The sequence below is a fragment of the Panthera tigris genome, chromosome B3 (genome assembly GCF_018350195.1).
Source record: "Panthera tigris isolate Pti1 chromosome B3, P.tigris_Pti1_mat1.1, whole genome shotgun sequence".
NCBI classification, from domain to species: Eukaryota; Metazoa; Chordata; class Mammalia; order Carnivora; family Felidae; genus Panthera; species Panthera tigris.
In genome coordinates this window covers 44,303,004-44,329,200 of record NC_056665.1, presented here as the reverse complement: position 1 = coordinate 44,329,200, position 26,197 = coordinate 44,303,004, and the positions used below count along the sequence as shown (strand labels likewise).

The window sequence follows — 26,197 nt, the reverse complement described above, 5'->3', positions numbered from 1 at the left end:
CCTGCATTCCTATCCTTGAGGCTCTCTGGAAGATTTTAAAAGAGGTTTTGTTTTTTTTTTTTTTCTAATCTGATTCCAAGTTTTTAAAGTATACAGATATATAAGTTTTTTGTTTGCTTTTGTTTACAATAAGTGACACTTTGGGGCACCTGGTGGCTCAGTCAGTTAAGCAACCAACTCCTGATTTTGGCTCAGGTAATGATCTCATTGTTCATGGGTTTGAGTCCGTGTTGGACTCTGCACTGACCATGGAACTAGCTTGGGGTTTTCTCTCTTTCTCTGCTTAACCCCTGCTCTCTCTCAAAATAAATAAACATTAAAAAAAGTAACATCTTTCATTTTTGGCAAGAAAATCATACTTAACATAACCAAGGATGCTGTGCGGCACTACTCTTGGGGTGGCTGTTTACAAGGAAGGGATTGAATACAATGTCTCTCTAGAGGTGTGCTATGTGGAGATAATGAAGATATTTTCAGTATTATACGTGACAGGACTGTATGACAACATAAAGAGAGAGTGCGATTTATCAATCCACATACTTAATAATATAAGTAATGTTTAACTTTTCTTTAGAGAACAAATAAATAAGAGTTACAATATTCTCTTCCTACATCCCAGTGGCTTATGTTATGTACACCTAGGGACAAAAAGAACAAAGTATACAAATTCAATGGTTTGTTTTTTACCATTCCCCTTTTCCTTGACTTTTACTGTTCCTTCAACCAGTAATCAAAGGCAACCTCATTCATTCTAAACATAAGTGAGTATCTCCATGTGCCAGATACTGTTTTAGGAGCTTGAGATATGATCAATCAACAAGAAGCCCAAAGACGGGCAATCGATACAATTAAAGTACAAAGTTTACTAGTGGCAACCAGGAAAAGGGACTGGGAATACATTTGTGTGGGTAAAGAGTAAATGAAGCCAAGCCAACTAGAGGAAAGAAACCTAGAGATGTGAGCCTGGTCTTGGTGGTTGCTTTTCTCTGGAAAAAGCAATGAAAGGCTAAGAAATGAACCAGGGCTTTCAATAGTCTTTCAGAATCAGAGGAACAAAACTGTATTTCGGGATCTATCAATGAAGTAAACACCCAAACTCTGAGTTGGGACCTTGTGTAAAAAGGGGTCCCTGGATTTGGTGATTCTTTAAAAGAACTCATAGGATTTAGCATATAGCTGTATTCATGGATAAGATGTATTACAGCAAAAGGATACAAAGCAAAAGAAAAATGACCAAAAGGAAAAGGTGGGTGGAGTGAGGTCCAGAGGAAACCAGTTGAAATCTATGAGTCTCTCCCGAATTTCTGTTTGGGGATGATGAAAAAATTCTGGAAGTGGACAGTGGTGATAGCTGCATAACACAATGAATGTACTTCAAACCACTGAATTGTATGCTAAAAATGTATTCTGAATTGGATACTACGATGGTTAAGATGGTAAATTCTAGGTTATTCTAAAATATGTGTATTTACCACAATTAAAAAACAAAGAGTCCCTTCCTACTGAAGTCACATAGGATGCACCTTAATTCTTCCAGCAACAAGTTTTTTTTTTTGTATATTGGAAAAGCTCATCAGAGATTTAGCACTCAAGGTTTTTATTGGAGGTTCATAATGTAGGTGCCCACTGCCTAGCATATACCAAAATTCAACTTTCAAAGGAAAGCAGATGTTCAAGATAAGCCATATTGTCTGTACAGTGTGGGTACTATGACCTATCATTATCAGTTAGAGAAAGTCTTCTATCAGTATAGAGAATGGTTTACTAGCTAAGTTCCCACATATCAGCTAAGAGCCAGCCTTGCAAGGTCTTACACAGGTCTTTCCAAGACCTTAACACAGGTCTTGTACAAGACCTTACACAGGTCTTTCCAATGATTGGTAGTGTCAGTCCTGCTACATCAACTCCTATCTACACAGACCCCGAATAGCAATACCCTAGCAATAAGTGAGAAACAGACTGGTCTTTCTAGGGTCCAAAGTCAAGCTTTAAATGATCTAACTCCCTATAAGTGAATTAGGGTAGATTGCAAGTAATCTTGTCTAGGGCCATCTGGGTGGCTCAGTCTGTTGAGCATCTGACTCTTTATTTCAGCTCAGGTCATGATCCCAGGGTGGTGGAATCAAGCCTTGCATTGGTCTCCATGGTGAGTGCAGAGCCTGCTTGAGATTCTCTTTCTCTCTCTCTCTCTCTCTTCCCCTCTCTCCAACTCGCATGTTCTCTCTCTCAAATAAAAAAAAAAACTTTTTCTTTAAGTAGTCTTGTCTAGAGGAAGATACATTTTAGCTTTCTCATTATCTCTACAATTTTTCATATATAACAGCTGGCCCATGATAAAGAACAGCCTGGCATACAATGAAATAACATGGAAAAAAAAAAGAAACGTGAGATTAATTGTGTCCCCCACAAAAGATATGCTGAATCCCTAATCCACAGTACCTTAGAACATGACCTTCCTTGGAAACAGGATCATAGCAGATATAATTAAAGATTAAGATGAAGTCCTATTAAGATGAGTAGGGTGAGCCTTTAATCCAAGTGACTGGTGTCTGTATAAGAAGAAGACAGAGGGGCGCCTGGGTGGCGCAGTCGGTTAAGCGTCCGACTTCAGCCAGGTCACGATCTCACGGTCCGTGAGTTCGAGCCCCGCGTCAGGCTCTGGGCTGATGGCTCAGAGCCTGGAGCCTGTTTCCGATTCTGTGTCTCCCTCTCTCTCTGTCCCTCCCCCGTTCATGCTCTGTCTCTCTCTGTCCCAAAAATAAATAAACGTTGAAAAAAAAAAAAAAAAAAAAAAAAAAAAAAAAAAAAAAAGAAGAAGACAGAGACACAGGAAGAAGATGCCTTTTGATGAGAGAAACAAGAGATCAGGGTGATGCATCTACGATCCAAAGATGTCAACAACTGCTGGCAAATACCAGATGATAAAAAGCATTCTATCTTCTGAAGGATTCTCTCCTACAAGTTTCGGAGGGAATATGATCCAGTGACACCTTGATTTTGGATTTCTAGCCTCCAGAACAAGAAATATCTGTCGTCTTAAGCCACTTACTTTGTGGTACTTTGTTACAGTAGTCCTAGGAAACTAATACATAAAAGAAAATAGAAAATATCCACAAGAAATCTAGAAAACAGAGGCGCTGGACACAGATTTTAAAATAATTTTACCTAATATGACAAAGGAAAGATTGAGAATTTCTATAGAAAACTATAATCTGTAAAAAAAAGAACCAAATGCAGGGGCGCCTAGGCGCCTCAGTCAGTTGAGTGCATGACTCTTGATTCTGGCTCAGGTCATGATCCTGGGTCATGAGATCAAACCCGTGTCAGGCTCCACACTGAGTGTGGAGACTGCTTAAGATTCCCTTTGCCTTCCTCTGCCCCTCTCCCCTGCTCACCCACGAGCTCTGTCTCTCTCTGAAAGAAAGAAAGAAAGAAAGAAAGAAAGAAAGAAAGAAAGAGCCAAATAGAAAATCTAAAACTGAAAAATACAATAACTGAAATTAAGGACTCAAGTCATGGGTTAAATAGTGTATCAGGGACAGATGAAGAGGGAATTAATGAAGTAGAAAAAAAATATCAAACATGATGCATGAAGAGTCAAAAGGAAAGGTAAATAAAGAAAAATAAATATAGGACATTAGGGTTACAATAAGATAATAACACTGCAACTAAAATCTTGGAGGAGAAAGAGAGACAATGGAAAAGCAATGATGGTTGGGGACATAATGACAGAACTCTCCAAAATTGTTCAAAGTCATCAAGTCACATTTTCAAGGAGAAATATGAACCCCAAAAGGAATATTTACAAAGAAAATCTAAACTAAGCACAATGTGGGAAAATTGTTCAAAACCAGGAGGAAGATAAAATTTTGTCTGTCAGAGAAAAGAGACTTGTTACTTTCAAAGGAGCAAAAAATTAACATGGACAGCTGACTTTTCAAGAATAAAGTTGAAATAATTAATAACAATAATAATAACAGTAATAAACCTTTTAGATGAATAAAAACTGGGATTCTCTGTCACTAACATATCTGTAATAAAGATAATATAAAGGGTATTCTTCAGACAGGGAAAAATGACACTAGTTTGAATCTTAGAAATATGAGAAGAAAAGCAGTAAATCAGGTAAATAACATGAATAAATGTAAATGAATATCAAAAGTATATACTAATAATACTGTATACAAAAATAAAATACTATTGTCTGAGAAAAGACTAGAGTACTTTTTAATGGAGATAAGTCAGGGATGCATGTTAAAATTATTAAAGTAGCACTCTCCAATTGAGCTTTTTGTGATGCTTGGAAATATACGCACTGTCCCATATGGTAACCAGATGCAGGTTTCAAGCACTTGAAATATGGCTGGTATAAGTGAGAAACTGAATTTTAAGTTTTACTTAATTTTAATAAATTTATAATAGTCACCTGTGGCTAGGAGCTACTGTATTGGCACACCTCTAGAGTAACCTTTAAAAGAGGAGTAAAAGAGAAAAGAAAAAAACAAGTAGCAAAAGAGTATATATATATTTATGTTAACAAAGAACTATTCTGTTAATAAAGGGGAATAAATGGAATAAAAATATATTCAATTCACAAGAAAGCACTAAGACAAAGGTCTCTAAACCAATGAGTCAAATAGAAGTAATATATAAACTCAAATTTGTTACTAATATGTGGTAATTACTATAGGTACTACAGACATTAAAAGAGAAGAGGATAGTATGAAGACCTTTATGCCAGTACTTTTCAAAATTTAAACTGAAAACATTTCTTAAAAGCATACACATACCACAAGCTATGAAACTGATGCAAGAAATTAACTATCTGAATGGCTCTAAAACTAATTTAAAAACAGAATTGATAATTAGAAGCTTCTCAAAAAAGAAAACTTTAGGCTCACACGCTTCCTAAGTAAAATTTACCATTTATGGAAGAAGTAACACCAACTTTACAGAAATTCTATAAGACAAGAAGAGGGAATACATCTGAACTCACTTTATGACATAAACATAACCTTAATATCGACATCTAGGCAAGGTATTACAAACCAATCTCACTCATAAACACAGATGGCAGAATATTAACAAAATTAATATTAATATTAAATTAAATCCACAAATATATAAAAAGAGTAATATATTATGAGCAAGCTGGGTTTATGGCAGGAACACAAGGTTGTATTAACATTTTCTTTTTAAATTTATTCTGAGAGAGAGAGCGCGAGTGTGGGAGGGACAGAGAGAAGGAGAGACAGAGGATCCCAAGCAGGCTCCACACTGTCAGCACGGAACCCAACATGGGGCCTGAACCCATGAACTCATGAGATCATGACCTGAACCTAAAACAAGATGGACACTTAACCAACTGAACCACCCAGGGGCACCAAGGTTGGATTAACATTTTAAATTAATCAACAGGATATGTCACATTAGTAGAATAAAAAAGTCACAGCATCACATCAAATGCGAAGAAAATAACTGATAGTGTTTTTTTTTTTTTAACCCATTCATGATTAAAATTCTTAAACTAGGAATACTAAGGAACTTCTTTATTATAATAAAAGGTATCTACAAAAACCTATGCAAAATACCAAACACAATGGTGAAATGTTGAAAACCTTCCCTCTTAAGATTAGAAATATGGTTAAAATGCCCATTATTTACCCTCTAATTAAGGGCTAGGTAATGCAGGCAAGGAAAAATAGGTATAAAGGTTGGAAAGAAGAAATAAAATGGTCATTGTTTGCAGAAGACATGATTGGTTACTTAAAACATCTAAATCATTAGAATGAATAAGTGAGTTTAGCTAAGTTGTTAGATAGAAGATCAATATACAAAATCAACATGCAAATAAAGTTTATATTTTAGTAACAAACCATAAGAAAGTAAAATGTCAGAAATACCATTTACAATAGCTTAAAAATACCAAATACCAACAAAATGCACTTAAAAGATATACAAGATCTCTACATACAAAATCATAAAATACTAAGAGAAATTAAAGATATAAATAGAGAAATGTACAAAGTTCATAGATTAGAAGATATGTTATTGTGAAGCTATCAATTTGCTCCACATTGAGTCAATGCAGTTGCTAACAAAAATCCCAACCTTTTTGCTGTTGTTGGTAGAAACTGACAAGCTGATTCCAAAATTTGTAAACACAAAGGGCCAAGAATAGCCAAGAAACTCTTGAAGAAAACCAACTGACAAGATCCACTTTACAACATAGAACATTTTATAAAGCTAGAGTGATTTAAACAGTGTTAATTGTCTAGCTAGAGTAGCTAGAAAAATTAAGTAATTACTCCAGGTGGAGTACTTAAAACAGGTACTGCCTGAAGGACATACAGGGAGTGAGAATTAGATTCACATATATGATTTATAATACAAGTAGCATTGGAAAACAGCAGAGAAAGGGTGGTATTTTCAATAAAGAGTGCTAAATGGGGCGCCGGGGTGGCTCAGTTGGTTAAGTGTCCGACTTCAGCTCAGGTCACGATCTCGCAGTCCGTGAGTTCGAGCCCCGCGTCGGGCTCTGTGCTGACTGCTCAGAGCCTGGAGCCTGTTTCAGATTCTGTGTCTCCCTCTCTCTCTGACCCTCCCCTGTTCATGCTCTGTCTCTCTCTGTCTCAAAAATAAATAAACGTTAAAAAAAAAAAGTGCTAAAAATTGAAAATATGATCTTGATATTCCATGTAAAAATACCACATAAACTGTATATCTAAATAGAAGGGGTAGAAAAAAAATCAAAGATTCCAGAAGATAATATAGGAGAGTATCTTCATGATCTTGCTGGGGGATGCAGTTTAAAATGGGACAAAGAAAGCACTAATCGTAAAGGAAATAATAAGTTCAAAAGATAGCATTAACAGACTGAAAAGGCAAGTTACAGAGTGGGAGAAAAATATCTGTAACATTTAAAACCAATAAAGAAGGACCAAACAAACAAAAATGTCACAACAAATGAGCAAGAAGTTTGAATAGGCAATTCATAAAACTGAACATCCAAATGCTCAATCACATGAAAGAGTGTCCAACTTCATAAACAACCAAAGAAAGGCAAAGTAAAACAATGATGAAATAATACTATCTACCTACCAGCATGGCTAAAATTAAGTCAACTGAGAAGCCCAAGTATGGGCAAGAATGTGAAAAAAACTGGAACCCTCACATATTGCTAATATAAGTGTAAGTTGTCTCAATCATTTTGGAAAACTTTCTGAAATTATCTACAGAATGTGAAAGCATACATAACCTAGTAATTCCACTCCTTGGCATATGCCCAACAGCAATATGTATGCATGCACTAGTAGACATTTACAAGTATGTTCATAGTTCCATTAAAATGGAAACCACCCAGACAGGTTCCTAAAGTTAAATGGATAAACTGTAGTATATTCTTACAAAGGAATATGTCAAAATAACAAAAGTAAACTACTGTTACATACAGTAACAATACGGATAAATTTCAAAAATTATGTTGAAAGAAGGCATAAGCAAAAAACTACTATTTTATGGCTCCATGTGTATGGAGTGGGAAAACAAGACTATCACATTGGAATTATGACTACAAATGGAGAAGAGGAAGAAGGCAATGATTGGGAAGGATTACTTGGGGATCTTCTGGGTCACTGGTAGTTTTCAGCTTCTTGATCTGGGTACTAGTTGCAGAGGTACTGACTTTGTTATAATTCCTTGATTTGTACATTTATACTCTTTCCATTTTCTGAAAGTGTATTATACTTAAGTTAAAAATGGAAGACAAAAACACATCAAGTCAATGGTGTACTTTACAACTATTCTATTTTCTTAGAATGGAAAGAGTACTATGTAGATATTTAAAAATTATGTGTAAGTATAGAGAAGTTATTGCTCTTTGTTTTAGGCTGCTTAATTTTTGGATAAGAAATCCTTTAACTCTTGTATCATAAAGATGATCTTCCATATTTTCACCTAATTCTAGCTTACTAGCTTTTTCCTCAGCACAAATATACAAAATCTTCCTTCATTGTCTTGCAGTTATCTATTTTCATCAAGAAGTCTACTTTTGGGGCAATATATTAGGTAATAATTATAATAAAAAAGGTTTGTATATACAGTCCCTGAAGTAAGTTGAACAAAATATTATTATGTTCATTATGTATAAGTGAAAAGGCTCAGGCAAACAATTATAAAATATATAGTAATCATACATACATATCTTCTCACTCCCACATTTAGCATGATTTCCACTACTCTATTTATAATGGAAAAAGCACAGGCTGTGGAATCAGAAGAGATACGGATATAAATTCTGGATTTCCCAGCAACTGTGTACTCTTGAGCAATAAACACAGAGAACCTTAGTTTCTTCCTCTGTAAAACAAAGATAAACATCATCTGTTTCACAGAATAGTGAGGATTAGCAATAATGGATATATAGTCGTCGACCCACATTACATACTTCATAAATGAGAGCTCTATTATATTCTTTTGTTCTATTATTTTACACACACACATACACACACACACACATACACGCACACATGTATTCAATAGTTTCTAAGGATGATTTTAGAGCATTTCAAGTGCATCAGATAATATACAACTTGGTTTGTGAGTGGTAGATACATAATAAACCAAAGAAGAAAAAAAATACTCAACAATATTCTATAAGCTGTACTTTGGGAGGCTGGGAGGAGTGTAGTGAGGAAAACTAACTTATTAACAGGGAGGATCAAAGAACAGAATATTTGAAAAGAAACACATTACAGCTTTTAAGGGTATACTGTAACTCATATCTAGCAACTCATTTCCAATTTAGTCTGTTACTTGGATGTCAAGGGCAATAATAAACACTTCTGAAGTGGGATATCTTAAGTATTTCATACACAGCTCCTTTACCTTTTAACTATCTGTAGACAGACACTCTTCTTAAAACCAAAACCACTAAGTCTACATTATATTAGGTGTAACTATAAAGAGATTAAGTAATGAGTCACACAAACCACTTTCACAACTGATATATAACTTATTTTAATTATATTCAGTCATTCTAGATACAACGATAACAAAAATGACTGTTGCTTTCTGTATTTCCAGAGAGTAATTATAAAAAAAACTTACTTAGGAGCCCTTTCTCCTACACTCCCTTCCTGATGTAACATTTTTCTGAAAATTAAAAGAGTAATACAGCAACATGAAACAACAATAAAAAACAACCCTCTAACCCATAGATGCTTTTAAAACAACATTTTAAAACATATTCACGCCCACACAAAAATTCAAACCTATCCCCAAACCCAAAGAAAACACAACCATGCAACATAAGTTTCTCATCAAACAAATGTCAGAGAAACCAAATACACTACCCATTAAATTAAAAGGAATGGCTTATAAGTGGGTAAGATTTACGGAGGATAAAGAGCACATAGGACAATAATTACTTGGACTTCAAAGAATACTTTAGATGAAGTAAGCCATATAGATGACGGCAGTTTTATCTGTTAGAGTACATCAGAAATCGAACAAAAAACCCCACCACTTCGTTTTGTTTTCGTCATGAGTCTCTATTCTTTCCGTGCTTTAAACAGGATTTAAGTGCTCAGTTTTTGTTTCATCCTTTCCTAAAATGGATGTGGCTAGTAATTGCTTTCAAGTAGCTTACATGAAGACTGTTGGTATGTTTCAGGGCAAGAGGTCTTTTGGAGGAACACTGCAATTGTGGTTAGTGGCTGAAAACTAAAAGAACTTCGGGCACTGAGTATGAAACAGGAGGAGGGGGCTAGCGCACTATCAAGCAGGACATTTAGCCACTTGTGTTTTTGAGTTAAGCAGAGAGAGCAAATCAGTTATCTTATTAATACTCTTACACAGTAAAGACAAAATATTGATTAACCAAAATATGGAAAAAATTTCCAGATGAGTCGCCTTTTTTTGATTAAGCAAGAAAAACACACTTGTAACAGTTATTTCACACCAGGAATTACGCTAAGCACTATGAGAATACAAAGTTTCATCAGACACTGACCTTAAACTACTTACTGTCTAATGGGAAGATAGGATAAGTATCAAAAGGAACAACACAATACAAAGTAACAAGTCATAAAAGTGGTGAAAAAAAGACTACCTTGAAACATCAAAAGAAGGAAATGACTTCACAGAAGGGCAGCTTGAGATATTTGGGATGGACTGAGACATATGGTATGAATTAAAACATGGGATGAGCCATTCCACTTGGAGGGAGCAATATCAATGACTGGTAAGTAATCCTTCATGTGAAGTATGTTAACTGTACGTGAACCCAGATAACAGAAATCAAATCCCTAACCACCCCCTCAAATAGCAAAACAGAAACAAAGTAAAAAAATGTTATTTGAAAAAATTCAAATGTCATTATAATTTTAAGAAAATTTCAAAATATGTTCACAGCAACAGTTTAAAAGAAGCTTGTTAGAAAACACCTCTACAGTTTTAGTTCATTATACTGTAAAATAAACTAAGTATTTTAAAAATAAAAGGATTATGTTGACATTCAAGTACAACTGAACAATGAGTAAGAGGGAAATGAAAACATTTGATCTCACTAGTCACACCCCACCATTTAAGTCTGCAGGAGGAATGCTGTTTTAATAGAAAAAAATGTTAACACAATAAGAAAACTGAAAACAAAGAGTACAGAATGGAAGTATTTATAATTGATAAACAAAAGTATGTTTTTACAAAGGAATTAAAAAGGAGAATAAAGCCTCCTGTGTAACTTACCAACATAAAACGAGCAGTTGGAATGCAATAAACTTTCAGTCCATAAGCGACACAGTTCACTTTCAGTTAGAGCTTCAACTCCATAACAAGCTTGATATTCCACTTTGGGTAGTACATAAACCGGAAATTGCTGAAATGCAAGGTTATGCTTTTGCAAAGCTCCATTAATTTACTTTTCATAGCAAATACATTTGCCTATATAGTTCTGCCACTTTCAAAATACTTTCACGTAATCTTATTTCATCCTGTTCAGATACAGTAGAATTTGAGGTGGACAGATAAGATATCCTGAACCAACAGCTACCTGCCTCCCATCTCCACCCCAAATCCACATACCTCCCTACATATGCACACATTTTATCAGGCTGTGTAAGTGACATTAGAAACCTGGGAACAGAGCCTATAACACATATTTGCCCAAAGGTTCAAAGACGGATGCTAGGAACCAAAGACTGTTATACCATTAATTCTCAGAGGATAAAAAAGGAAAAAAAATTTTGGCCCTTTAAAGCATTAAACACATGGTCTCAGGCTCAAATGCTCTGACTAGCTTGTTTTCATTCTATGAATGTATAGGCATTAATACCTCATTAACACCTGTCAGTGTCCTTATCTTCATTAATACAAAGGCTTTGTTCCGAACATTAAATACCTGGTAAATTATCCATTTAGAGTTTATTGGTCAGGACACTAAATAGATTAAGTAAAATAACTGTGGCCATTACTGGTCTAAACGAGTATATGCAAAGATATACATGCTTCTGAAATAGTATGTTAGTCCTGTTCACTATGCTCATGTTATCTCATTTCTGTCAAAGAATATTCTACTTTTAATAGTAGTCTCTTCATTTGCAGCTGCAGAAGGAGAAATACATGATTCAAGAAATTTATTCAAAGTGATATGGCTAGTTAGTACTTTTGAAATTATACTAAGCTGTCACTATTCATATACTTGAAAATATTTCATAAATGTTTCAGAATTCCTGATTTTCGCAAAGTGGCAAATTTAGTGTGCTTGGAACAATGATGGTGGTAAGAACAATTCAAATCCAGTAAAATTTTTCTTAACAGTAAGCTTGGTTCATAAGATTACCTTTGAATGTTGTAAAACTCTTAAAGCAGTGTTTCTTAGATTTCAAAGTGCATATGCATAACCCGGGGAATAGCTTTGTTAAAATGCAGAATCTGAGATGAAGAACAAGGTTTTTCTTTTTTTAAAAATTGAAGTATAATTAACAGTGTTATATTAGTTTCAAGTGAACAATATAATATTCCAACAATTCTGTACTTTAGGTTTTGCATATTTAATAAGCTCTTGTTCCAGGGGGCCAAACCTCAAGTATAAGGCTCCTACGTGTCTTCACATTTAAAAACAAATTACACTGTGATAAAGATAATTTTACTGCTAAAAGCGTTTTATTATATAATAATTCTTTGGCAATTGGTAGTCCACATTGACAGTTGCTTATAGTTGCAACGATAAGCTAGAGATAAGGAAGGAGAGGTTAAAATGGTTGAGAAATTTGCTCAGGGACAGAGTCAGTTTACAGAAGAGGTGAATAGTTGATAGAGAAGATACTCTTTTTGGATCATGAGTAAATTTTCCTTGATAATACTGCCGTATCTATAAAACTAAGTCCTGAATCTGGTTTTAATTTCTGTGTGTATTCTACTGCCATCTCCAGGAAGCCAAGGGAAAGAAAAGTCTGGATATTTTATGGTATTATTCCAAAATTAAAGTGAAATTTTAAATACAAAGTTTTCAAACTATAAAAATTAAATTTAGTGGAGCACCCAGGTAGCTCAGTCGTAGACTGTCTGACTCTTGATTTTGGCTCGGGCCATGATCTCACAGTTTGTGTGTTTGATCCCTGCAATGGGCTCTGTGCTGGTGGCGTGGAGCCTGCTTGGGATTCTCTCTCTCCCTCTCTCCGCCCCTCCCCTACTCACGCGCAAGTGTGCTCTCTCACTCTCTTTCTCAAAATAAATAGGAAAATTAAGAAAAAATTATATTTACTCTTCCTTTCTATGTTGAATAGTAACTCCTATTTTCCCCAAATGAAAGCTTTTATTGGTTCTGTCTTCCAGTTACTCATATAAACCTTTCTGAACTTTTACATAAATTCCTAAATAGATACTTAGTAGCTAGTATCAGAGGTTGAAGAGACTTTTAGGTATTTTAAAGCTTTATCTAAACAAGTTGGTTTTTAAGTAGTAAATATTAATGAGAATGCTTTCTTACCTAGAGTTTAAATAGGGCTACTTTAAAACTTCTCAAACTAGTGCTTAAATTTCCCTTAAATAATTTCTTCCTTAATAACACACTCTTCTCTCTCATCCCTCAATTCTTCTTGTTTATAGAATACCTGTTTATTGTGTTTCTAGGATATAAAACATTTGGGAGAAACAAGTCAGACGTGATTCCAAGGGAAATGCATTCTAGTAAGGGATTTTAACCATGTGTACTAAACTATTACAGATAATAAAAGGTACAATATGATAAGAATTCACTGAAAATTTTACAATTTTACTCTGGTTTTGACATAATCAAAAATATAAGGCTATTTATATTCTATATCTAAGGCTATAGATATTCTTTGGGGCTTGACTATTTTGATATATTTTGATGAAGAGTGAATTCTTTCCTATAAAATTGTGTCTCAATATTTACAAATTGCATTTTAGTCAAGTGAATGACAATGTCCTTAATAGGTTGTCTGTTTCAAGAATTAACTCGGTACCCAATATATCCCTAAAGCTATTCTTTCTTAAGAGATACTGGACATCAATAGTTACTAACTGCTGGCAGCTGGGAGATCAATACAAAGTGCTAAGGGTTCATAGGGTAGAAAGTGAAAGAAATGAGGTTAGCTCCCAAATAAATCAGAGAGATAGTAAAAATTACAGAAATAAAACACTGAAAACACAGTCCATAGCACTGACACATATTTAAGACATTCATGCTATGGCCATTAAATTGATCACAGTTAAGTATACGCGAGAAGGGAAAAAATTAGCAAATAAGGTAAAATCTTTTAATTTGGAGAATATTAGCCTTTATTTAGGAGCAGACTAAAATAAAATTTTTAGTATTCTGTCATTCCTTGACTTTCTCTTATAAAAAACACTACTACATACATTTAATTCAAAACCATTTGGTTTCTAAAATTTCAAGTCTTAACCACTGATAAAAACCAAATTATGAAAAGAATTAAAAAATTTATTCACAGTCTTCCTTCTATTTAACAAAGGAGAACAGTATCATCAAGCAAAAGATCCTCCAAGTCCACTAGATTCTGCTGGACAAAGATCCTAGATCCTGATGGGTTCCTTTTAGAATTTTTTTTTTTTTAATTTTTTTTTTAAATGTTTATTTATTTTTGAGACAGAGAGAGACAGAGCATGAACGGGGAAGGGTCAGAGAGAGGGAGACACAGAATCCAAAACAGGCTCCAGGCTCTGAGCTGTCAGAACAGAGCCCGACGCGGGGCTCGAACTCACGGACCGCGAGATCGTGACCTGAGCCGAAGTCGGCCGCTCAACCGAATGAGCCACCCAGGCGCCCCTAGAATTTTTTCTTGATAGACACTGCTATTAGCAGCTTGGAAAGGCTGGCACTTCCTCCCTCCCTTTCTTTTCTTTCTCTCTCTTTCTCCCCACCTCCCTTCCTCCCTCCTTCCTTCCTTCCTTTTCCCAGTTACTCCTTAATATGACAAAGTAGTAATCAGGGACTTGATCCACAAGGGTCAATGCTAAAGCATCACTAATTTTGATCACCTGATTCCTAGCTGCAACTATAATGACATTTTAAAGTGATCACTAAGGATTCTTATTAGGAGGTAGGTTAGAAAGCAAGAGACAGAGACATCAAAATTAAAAAAAAATACACACACACACAAAATGACAAAGGTACACAACAGAAAAAATTCTCTTATGTAAAAATGAAAGACATCACTATAATCAATTATAATATAGAGGCTCCTCTTTACCAGAATTCAGTGATCACACAAAAACCAAACTAATCTCAAAGAGAACTTCAAATATCAAATACAGAAAACTATTTAAGAACCAATTACTCAAACTGTAGTAAGAACTTCTTAACTGAAAACAAATTTTTACATCAACCCTCCTCCTCCTCCCCCCACCAAAAAAAAAACAACAGAGGAAAAAGAAGACCAAAAATGTGGCCTTTTAACAACTCTGGGAAGACTTCAAATGTGTGTGAAAGCACACCTGTCAAGATGTGGTACTTCTAAAATGAGTCAAGAAGATCCCCAAAGTAAGAGAGAAAGGGGCTAATAAGTCATAATGGAACTCCAAATTCACAGAAAGCAGGAATATATGTGCCAGCCTAGGTCAAATCTATGATGGTGCCATTTTTCATAAAGTTTATAAATTCCATGCAAGAATGTTACGAGCATTCATGAATTTTATATTTAACACTTTCCATTTTCCCTTATTAAAAGTGCTTTCAGTATTTTACTAAAAAAACAATAAACAAAAAGCCTCAGCTCAACCTGGAAAAATTCTAGAGTGACCAACAATTTAAAATTAAACTTCATAACAATGGCATGTTAAATATTTGCTGATTATCTACTTATACTATCACATCCTAACTCCCGAGGTAACAACTTACTCTTCTGATTTTCTTCCGTTTTTTAGAACGTGGTCTGGTCTCTATCCTCTGGACACTGCATCGCACAAGTAACAACAGGTCTTGCAGGCTAAATAACTTGTAAACAAAATTTCCTTCCTGCGGAGCTACATATTCTGTTGTATCTTCAACATAGTCCTGAAGTTCATATGGCAATCCTTTAAAAATAATTATATTTCTCATTTTTATTTTAAAATACATTAGCTCTTTATCCATCATAATTCAAAATAAAATAATTCCATTATCTAATTTTAGGTTTCTATCGACTTTATTTTCTATTTCTCTGAGTTGAACATTCACACTAGTACCATTTCTGTTTACTTTTACGGGAACTGCAGCCAAGAGCTGAAGTCAAAACTTTTACTACCTTCATTAACACCAACGTTAAATTAGTGAAACAACATATGAAGCAAGAAGAAAAAAGTTTTTAAAAAAGTGATGTCATTTTCCTTAACCTGCTTTTCAACTGAAAAAAAATTTTTACATCAACCCTCCTCCTCCTCCCACCAAACAACAGAGGAAAAAGAAGACCAAAAATGTAGCCTTTTAACAACTCTGGGAAGACTTCTCAGGCAGAGCTGAGATGCAACTTTATATCTATCTCAGAATGTGAAAAAGTATAAAACTCCGGTCTGACACCACAAATTAGTAAATTTTGAACTCATAAATGTTGATGATTATTTTTGATCACTTCCCCTTCATCATTCCAGTGAGCCATATCACCTGCAGCTACAGTAGCCACTGTACATGTTGGATAAACAGTACACTGAAAAATGAAATCTCAATGACGATGTAAAGATTATGAGACAGGGGGTGCCTCGGTGCCTCAGTCAGTTGAGCATCTGACTCTTGATTTCGGCTCAGGTCATGATCTCATGGTTGTGACACCAAGCTGCATGTGTCAGGTTCTGTGCTTGAAGTGGAGCCTGCTTAATATATTCTCTCCCTCCCTCCCTCCCTCCCTCCCTCCCTCCCTCCCTCTCTCTCTCTCTCTCTCTCTCTCCCTTCTTCTGTCCCTCCCCTGCACTCTCTCTCTCAAAAAAAAAAAAAAAAAAATATATATATATATATATATACACATATATATATATTTATATATGAGACAGGTTATAACAGAGAAAGTGAGGGAATGCGGGAGAAAAACTGAAGGATAAGGAAGAGGCAAAACAGTTAATACAAAGGTCTTTGTAAATATTTACTTACGTCCTTTTGGCTTCTGAAACGCAGAAGGCCAAACAGATTTTGGCCAACTAGAGGCATCTGAAGGAGCAGAGGATTGTTCAGAAGGTGGAGTTTGTTTAGAATTTTCCAAATTCATTAAGGGCAATTCAGGTATTTTTCTGGAAATTGGCTTTAGGAGTTCATCCTGCATTTTTAAAATTTCTCCAACTGGATCAAATTTTTTATATACTCGTTTGATAGGTTTTTTTAAAACACATGACTCTTCAGGACTACAAGTAGCATTAGTCTGGTTTCCTACAGAAGCCTGTGTGGAAGAAGAATTGGGGCTAGCTGGTTTAGAATTTAAATTAGAATTCACATCAGCTGTCTTTCCATTACTATTATTTTGACACTCTGTGTCAATGATTAAACAGTCTTCATCTGTATCGCTATTGCAAAGAATTACATCTTCACTTCTCACTGCTTCTGATGTAACAGTCTTTTCCTTTGAATTGTCTGTGTTCTCTAGAATATTTAGTTTTTCAGGGGCATATACTGTATCAGTAGCTATATCATTTTTATTAGAGGTTTCAATTTCTGTAGAACTTTCTAACTGTAAGGAATCAGACATTTTCAAGTCACTATCTTGCACCAAAGACTTCTCAGGATTTGATGCCTTTTCACCACATGGTACAAATCCCTGATCATCTTTATTTTTGCACTCTTCAGGGCCACCATCCATACCAGTCATGAGCTGTTTCTCCTTTTGCAACTGTTCCATCAGAATCTGAGATAAACTTCTAGAATGAGCAGAAATGTCTGGAGCAGTTGGTGCCACAGATGTGGTTGCTGTGCTGGGAGCTGTGGGGGTATCTGTTGTGTTGGGTACTGTGTAAGTGCTTGCTGGACTTGGTGACTTTGATGGTTTGGTGGTGTTTACTCCAAAAGTTTCAAGTTCTGTGACGTCACCATCAAAATCCAGGTCCAAATTTTCAAGGGTCTCAATTTTTCGGCACTCATTAACTTCATAAGACATCTTAAGAAAACATATTGGTAAACTATTAATAGATATTCCAGGACAGTCCTCACCTATCTCTTAATGCCTCTACACATCACATAGATAGTTCATGCTCTTTAAAAGGAGAAAGAAATGTCTAATGGCTTTGAAAGGTTCTTGCTTAAGAGGATGATAAACTACCAACTAACTGATTCAACCTTACTTTCCTACTGAAATGTTGATGAAATAAAGACAAATTTGTGAACCCCCACATCCCAAAAGGAATTTCCACTAATCGAAAAGAGAACCACAAAGAACAAATGTGGGGCCAAACAGAAATGCAAAGGATTTTCACTGATACCCACTGTATATACACTGTAATGAGGTGACCAGGAGGAAAGCCTCTTTGCTCCTGTGAGGAAGCTGCTTTCTACTGCAGCTGGGGAAGTGTCACCAGCCTCCAATGCATCCCTAACATCAACAATGACTTTCTACACCTACTCAGAGAAAACAACTCTTCTAATATGGACAGGAAATGATTTTATTGTATTCTGGGACATCAAATCATTGAGGTTATAGTTTTTCATGTATTGTTTTGGTAACGGAAGAACTATAAACAGGTCTAATTTATTCAAGAATAAACTGTCTTCTCCCCAAGTAGCAATAGATCTCTCCTCAATCTGGCAAAGGACTTTAGATAAATACCATAAAAATTTGGTTACAAGCTATACATACCCACTAGCCATACAGGTTAGGATCTGAGAGAGAAATATTCTGACAGTAATCATGTAGTAAGAAAGAACAACTTATGTCAATTATTCAACTTCTGTGAACCTCAATTTCTTCATCTCTAAATAGTGATAAGAGGGTCACCTTCTTGGATTTGTTCTAAGGATTAAATGAGAACTTGTATATAAAAAGTTTCTTACCATAGTCCCTGGTACATAGTAAGGAGCTTCTCAGTAAACAGTAGCTCTTATTAAAATAGGCCACCAGATTTAGTAAAAAAGTAAAAAGTAAACCATATGCTGTTTACATGAGGCATTCTTACACAGAAAGGTTAAAAACAAAACAATGGGACAAACATCAAGAAACAGAGATAAGAGATAGCAATATTAAGTGTTCAACAAAGCAGAATTCAGTGCAAAAAACATTAGACAGAAAAAGGAATCCTATGTTGAAAAAAGATGAAATCCATTAATAATGATTTTTCACATGCCAAATAACTTCAAAATATGGAGTCAAAATTGAAAAATAAAAGGACAATCTGACAGAAATACAATTGTACTTGGTCAATAATATACTATTTCTAAGTAAAAACAGGGATATAGAAAGTACATATAATATTAAATGAAGTATGTATGAATGACTGAAACATATACACAGACTGCAAAGATATACCTTTTCCCTCCCAAGAATCCAAGGGGCATTTCCAAAGATGGACTATAAATTAACATACAAAGAAAACATCAATATAGCACAAAGCAGAATCTGCTAAGATCTTACTCTCTGTTTAGAAGGAAATAAAATTGGAAATCATTAAGAAAAATGTAAATAAACAACAATAAACCCAAGCACCTAGATTAAAAAACATTCCCAATTATTGGATAAAATAATTAAAATAATTGCAGAATAGTTAAAAAGCAACAAAAATAGAACACTAGACATTAAAAATCGGAAATATCATTCACAGCCTTTTCAAGATATAGAAAAATAATACTATTATAATCATAATAATAAAGTGAAGAAATTTAGTAACTATAAAACAAAAAATCAATGAACTGAAAAACAATGGTCTCATCTCTAATAGAACAAACTTAGATAAAATTTTAAATATCATTTACCTGTAAATACTTCAGTATGTAGCTGTAAAAGGATTCTTCTCTAAAACATATCATTAATTATATCAATAAAAATTAATAATTTCTTAATGTCATAAAATAGCTAATCAGTGTTAAAATTACCCAGCCTGATAAATGTCTTTTACAATTGTTAACTGGAATCAGGATCAAGATCCCTACACTGTATTTGGTTGACATATCTGTCAATTTTGATTTGTCAAGTGCCTCTCTCCCATACTCTACCAACTCCCACATCACCAGATATTTGTAGAAAAAAAACAAATTAGTTATCCTACAAAAATTTCTAATTCTGGATTTTAACTTCTGCATCTCCCTGATGTCACTTAACACATTCTTCTATCCCTTAAATTTCCTATTAAAACAACCTAGTAGCTTGATTAGATTCAGGTACAATTTTTTTTTTAATTAAAAAAAATGTTTATTTATTTGTTTTTGAGAGAGAACTTGCGTGCCTACAAGCAGGCACAAGCGGGGGAGGGGCAGAGAGAGAGAAAAAGAGAGGCTCAAACTCACCAAATGTGAGATCATGACCTGAGCTGAAATCAAGAGTTGGATGATTGACCGAATGAGTCCCTAGGTGCCCCTTGGGCAGTTTTTTGTTGTTGTTTTTAACCTGAATATGGTAGTATTGTGTACTTTCTACTTCAATCAGGAGGCTAATAATGTCTCTGGTTGTCTTTCTTTTTGTGATACTATAATTGATCTATCGAGTCATCAAGGGTCCTCAACTTAATCTACCCACTATGAAACACCTCACTGATCAATTTTAGCAGCCATTACTGATGATCACTGTTCACAAGTTTATTTAGTGTGTGTGTGTGTGTGTGTGTGTGTGTGAGAGAGAGAGAGAGAGAGAGAGAGAGAGAGAGAGAGAGAGAGAGAGGGAGGGGGAGGGAGAGGGAGAGGGAGAGGGAGAGGGAGGAGGGAGGAGAGGGAGAGAGAGAGAGAGAGAGAGAGAGAGAGAGAGAGAGAGAAAGAAAGAGAGAGAAAGAATGCCAAGCAGGCTTCATGCTGTCAGCACAGAGCCTGGCACAGGGCTCGAACCCACTAACTGTGAGATCGTGACCTAAACCAAAATCAAGTTGGACGCCCAACCGACTGAGCTACCCAGGTGCCCTGATGATCACTGTTTAGATTCATTCACTATTTTATTAGCTGAAAAATGGTGACAATCACATTCTATCATTACCCTAAATATAGATTGCACTGGAAAGGCAAGACAAATATCTGGTATTTTTTAAACCAGTTTTTAGCATGACTTTATGCACTAACACCCTCCAAAGGTGACTAGTACTTTTTAAAAAATTATCATTATGAATTCATGGGTTTTAACATATTTTCTATGTTTTATTCCATTGCAGCCATTCTTTGTCATGTCAAACTGACACATCTCTGGTCCACAGAAAACCTTTCAGTGGTTCTGGCATGTTTTTGATACTATTCCAATATTATTACAGGGCTTTTACTTAACTTCTTTGATTGGCATTTACTATCTCTCCTATCTCCAAAATTCTTGGTTCCTAATATAAAGGAACTATGGAAATTATCTAACATGCTCAAAATCACAAAAGTAGTATCATTACTAACAATATGGCTACTAAACGCAGTTTAAGATTTTTTGGCAGCTCTTTTTGAACTTAGGATATAAATCTTTTGGGATGTATGGTCAAATTAATGAGTTTCAAATCATTTAAAATAATTCAGAGTGGTTAAACTACTAACTTGATATATTGTGGATTAATTTGTTTCATTTCAGCTTAGGTTGGCTTTTATAACAATCTAAAAATTCGTTTTATAGACATAAAACAAAAGTGATTCAAAAGTCAGAAGTGTAAAACAAAGTACATTTAGAGAAATATAGTTGATATCCTGCTTCCCCCTACTTTGTTCCATACTTCTCCCAGTTTTAGGTTTATTATATGCAGGATTTTTATTCTTTTTAATATAAGCAAGTCAGTTTATGTGTGTATATATTTGTATTTCCCCATTCATAAATAAATAGTAGTACATTACACAAAATGTCGTCTTCTTTGCGTTTTTCACTTAACAATATATCTTGGGTATCACTCTGTAGATTCCTGTCTATAGTTTTTTCATCCTTTTTAATAGCTGCACAGTATGCTGTCGAAGACATACAGTTTATTTAATCAAAACCGTTTTAAGGGACATGTGGATGGTTTCCAATCTTTTGCTACTACAAATAGTGCTGGAATGAATACTTTGCACATACATTTTGCTCTTTTCCTAGTGTACTTTTTTAAAGATTTTATGTTTAAGTAATCTCTACACCCAAAGTGGGGTTCAAACTTATAACCCCAAGATCAAGAGACATACGCACTACTGACTGAGCCAGCCAGGCACCCCTCCTCATGTACTTCTGAGCTACATTTTTGGAATTGAGATTTTTATAGTAAAGGATGAACCCACTTCATGTTTTGTGGGTACATCTTTCTTCAGATGATTGCAGAAATGTTATAGCAATTATCTTCTTTTCTTGGAATACCTTTGTAAGAGCTTCCATCAACAATCTTCTTCTGTTGTTCCTCTTTAAATTGGATGGATTCTCCTGTTCCTGGACAATCCTGTGTGAGGGCAGGCCAAGTCAGCTTTCTGAGCTTCATGGCTCTAAGCTCATATTCCACTCCTCCACTCCTCTACAAAGTATGTACGAATGAATGTATGTATGTATGTATATAAGTGTGTGTGTGTGTGTGTGTGTGTGTGTGTGTGTATAAAATCTTAAGTACATTCTGAAATCTGCTTTCTCTATTCCCCTCGTCCTCAGCTATAGAAAACTTCTTTTCCTTACCTTTAATGTCCTTGTTATGCTTAATATGGACTGTACTACTAGCCTGAATGAAGGCTTTTGTCTGGGAAAGAACTTTAGTTGGTTAGTTTCTAGAGTTTTTAGGGCCCAGGTCATCCCACAACTCTCTTAATTTCCTGAGTGTCCCTGTACTCACCTACAGATTAGAGCCTATCCACATTATTTTCACTTTTGTTTTTCTTCATTCCCTCTTGCATCTTTTACCATGCTCCTTCTGTCTGGGATTATTTTCCTTGTGCCTGAAGAACATCCAACAGAGGCGATCTGCTGGTAGCAAAGTCAATTTTTATCTGAAAATATCTTTGATTTTTTTATTTACGGATATTTTCATGGGTTAGGTAATTTTAGTGTAGGGGTTATTTTAGCACAATATATTGTTCCCAGTGTCTTCTTGTTTCCCTTGTTGTTACCGCAAATTACTTGCCAGTCTAACTCTCAGTCCTGTACAAGTAATGTGCCTTTCGTTTTTCTGGTGGCTTTTAAGAGGTTTTTTGTTTCCCACTATTGCTTTGGTCCAATTATCTCTGTTACAGTATCTTTCTGGGTAGAACGACATGTGTTAAATGGTCTCACTATATCCTCTATATTTCTTGCTCTATTCTATTTTCTTTCTGTTGTCCGTGCTTTATTATGGATAGTCTTTTCAGACTCATCTTCCAGTTTATCAATTCTCCTTTCAGCTTCATCTAATGTGCTAATAACCCCACTTAGAAAATTCTTAACTGCATTTACTATATTTTTCAGTTTAAAATTTTTTCTTTAGTTCTTTTTCAAATCTACTCTTTCAAAAGTTTCTAGTTCCTCATCAAAATTTTCAAGCATGGCTTTAATTTCTTTGAATGCTGTATGTTAAACAGAGTTGGCTAATAATCTGTGACTGATAACTGTAGGATCTATTTTTCAGTCTGTTTCTATGGTCATTGTTTCTGATGGTTCTTGCTCATAGTACCTATTCTCCTTGTGGGTTCAGTTATCTTTAAATGTTTTCTTGATGCTTTATTTAAAAAGTTACTGGTAGAAATAATTTGAGGCCCAAAATGACATTATGTTTCTTTAAGAATTATTTTCATTTGCTCTTACTAGGTGTCTAGAGACACTAGCAATCCAAAAGCATTTGAATCCAAGTTTAAGGCCTGAAAACTCGGGCTACAATCTCTGAGAAAGTGAATTTATTTCTAGTTCACTCTTGCTCCTGGAGTGCAGCCCTGTAGGGTTCAAGCCCTTGGCAGAAAACTAAACTCTGACTTTTTCACCCTAGTCCTGTGATCCTAACAAAAACAAAGTTCATTTTTTGCTGCCTCTTCAAAACTGGCAGATAACATTCAGGGCAAAAATGACTTTCTGAGTGACAGACTTGGCTCTCTGGATGTTGGTCTTCTCTACTATCTCAGCCCTCATTGTAATTCCTCACTGTCTTGTTAGCTCTTTGATGATGCTAAGAAAGAAAATTTTATATTCTGTCCAGCGGTTTTCATTGTTATCAATAATGATAAAGGTCCAAGGTTTGTTATCACAGAAAGAAATTATTGTTACTTTTTTTTTCCTCTTAACCTACTTCATGTTTCTTCACAGCACTTGTTACTTCCTGACACTCACCTCACACCAAGTATAAGGTAGATTTAAAAATGTGTAAAAAGAGGGACACCTGGGTGGCTCAATCCGTTAAGCCTCTGACTTCAACTTAGGTCATGATCTCACTGCTCATGAATTTGAGCCCTGTGTTGGGCTCTGTGCTGTCAGGTCAGAGCCTGGAGCCCACTTTGGATTCTGTGTCTCCCTCTCTCTCTCTGCCCCTTCCCCGCTCATGTTCTGTCTCTCTCTCTTTCAAAAATAAACAGTAAGAAAATATTTAAAAAATGTATAAAAAGAAAACTTAAGAAATGCTGGAAGTGCTTTATGATATTACACCATAAATATATTAAAGGCAAATGTCAGAGAAAAACATATAAACAAATATGAAAGACAGAAGGCCAATATCCTCAAGATAGTATGAGCTCTTAGGTATAAATAAAATAAAAAACATTTTTCAATTTTATTTTCTAATTTTGTTTGCTCTCTCACTTTATTCGGGTCTCTGTTCATATTTCTTGTCATTGGAAAAGTCCTGATCATCAATTTAAAATAGACACATTCCCATCTCTTTCCCCTTAACCTACTCTATTTTTCTGCATAGGATTTATCACAACCTGCTTGTTTGCTATGCTTTTATCTGCATCCTCCATCACTAATGTAAGCTGTGAGAGAAAAAGAGACTTTATTTTTATTCACTGCTGTATGCTGAGTGCAGAGAACAGTATCTGCTTAATAAATATTTGTAAAATGAATGGATAAAGTTTTGTCTAAACAGAATGTCTTACTTTAAGAATCATGGAAAATATTTTTAAGGACACAAAATAATAAAAGTACTATTTATGGAGAGGAAAGCATTGTCCTAAATGTTTTATGTGTGTTAACTCATTTAATCCAAAATAATCTTATGAGTTAGGTACTATCATGAAACCCATTTTGAAGATGAGCAAACCATATACAGGGAGAAATTAGAAAGCTTGCCTAAGGTCACGCTGCTCATGAGTGTACTGAAAAGAATTAACAATCTGGCCAAATACTTTTCTGCACCAATCAAACTCATCTTTTCCTTTTCATACTTAAGAACTCCTGAATATGAATGAAGTCAATTAAATAAAACCACTATCATGATTACCACCACCACTAAGTTTTTAGTACATATACACTAAAGACTGTGCTCAGCATTTTACATGTAATATCAAACTTAATCCTTGCAACAATCTTGTGAAGTAGGTATTATCATCTCTCCTTTACAAAAGGAGAAAACTGAGGCTGAGGGAGGTTAAATTAGTTGCTCAAAGTCTAGCTTGACTTGGGGTTCCATTTTAAGTTTCAATATAGTGCCTGTATTTTAACTATTAGATTTAAAGACCTGCAGTAAAACTTTATGCTTCAAAAGGATAAACAAGTACATTTCTTGGAAAAAAAAAAAAAAAAAAGGAAGCAAGCATTACATACTTCCATTTCAGACATATAATCTTCTGGTTTGTCCATAAATACTGCAGAAACTGGAACAGATGTGTTTTTGGACATCATGAATTTTAATGGAACTTCATGGTAGATTTGATTTCTCTCTCTCATTGTCATTTTCTTTTGAGGAAGTGGTGAATTAATATAAATTACTTTAACAGGTTTTGAACCTTAAAACAGAAACAGAAGAAAGAGGGTGATTAGTTTCTAGTAGTTATATTTAAAAGAAACAAACAAACAAACAAGATACAGGGCAGAAAGATCACCAAACAAAGCAATATAGGATAGGAAAGTGGTAGCACATATCTCATGTATTTGCCACTCTTGAGCTTGTGATCTTTAGAGATATAAGGCTGAGAGAATTTGGCTAGAAAAATGTTCTCTAACAGATTTTTAAAAAGCTTTTCTGCTTTTTATTGTTATACTTTTACTGTCATTATTACTCAGTTCTTACAAGACTCTAGTTCCAAAAAGTGACGAAGTTTTTACCACAGATAATATATTACATTTAGCTCTAAACTGTAGTTTTGTTCATTAGACACAGTTCTGTATTTACTACAATTGTTACATAAAATAATATTAATTCTAGAAGATATTAACTTGACTGTCCAAAGAAAGACTATCCTATGCTTACAAGTACAGACCTATTTTCATTCTGAATTCCAGTATCAGACACGTAAATAAGTCTGGAAACTGACCCATCTGAGGCTATCTAATAAAGTTCTGCATTCCTTTCATTTCAGTGAAAGAAGAAACTCATTATTGCAAGTATTTTTGGCTACTCTAAACCGTAATTATTTTTCTCTTTCACCCCACAAAATGAGTACGGGTTCTGTAGACCTAAGAACTCATGCATGGGTATCAATTCTAGAGTAGCACTATTTAAAAGTTCTAAGTATAAGTGTAAAATTCAC

General features: G+C 34.9%; 1 protein-coding gene across 5 annotated transcripts in view; it reads right to left on the bottom strand.

Moving 5' to 3' along the window:
- ICE2 (interactor of little elongation complex ELL subunit 2) overlaps positions 1–26,197 on the bottom strand; it is a 64,684-nt gene that overhangs the window by 15,712 nt on the left and 22,775 nt on the right. For 4 of the 5 annotated variants that reach the window (XM_042988732.1, XM_042988731.1, XM_042988733.1 and 1 more), the window contains 4 exons: positions 25,272–25,453; positions 16,604–17,597; positions 15,383–15,558; positions 10,747–10,876 (listed from right to left, as the gene is read on the bottom strand). In XM_042988732.1, the coding sequence (XP_042844666.1) occupies positions 10,747–10,876; positions 15,383–15,558; positions 16,604–17,597; positions 25,272–25,453 (1,482 nt within the window). Of the gene's footprint in view, positions 1–10,746; positions 10,877–11,839; positions 11,932–15,382; positions 15,559–16,603; positions 17,598–25,271; positions 25,454–26,197 lie in introns of those variants that run through there. The other variant, XM_042988734.1, reaches the window with a different exon arrangement.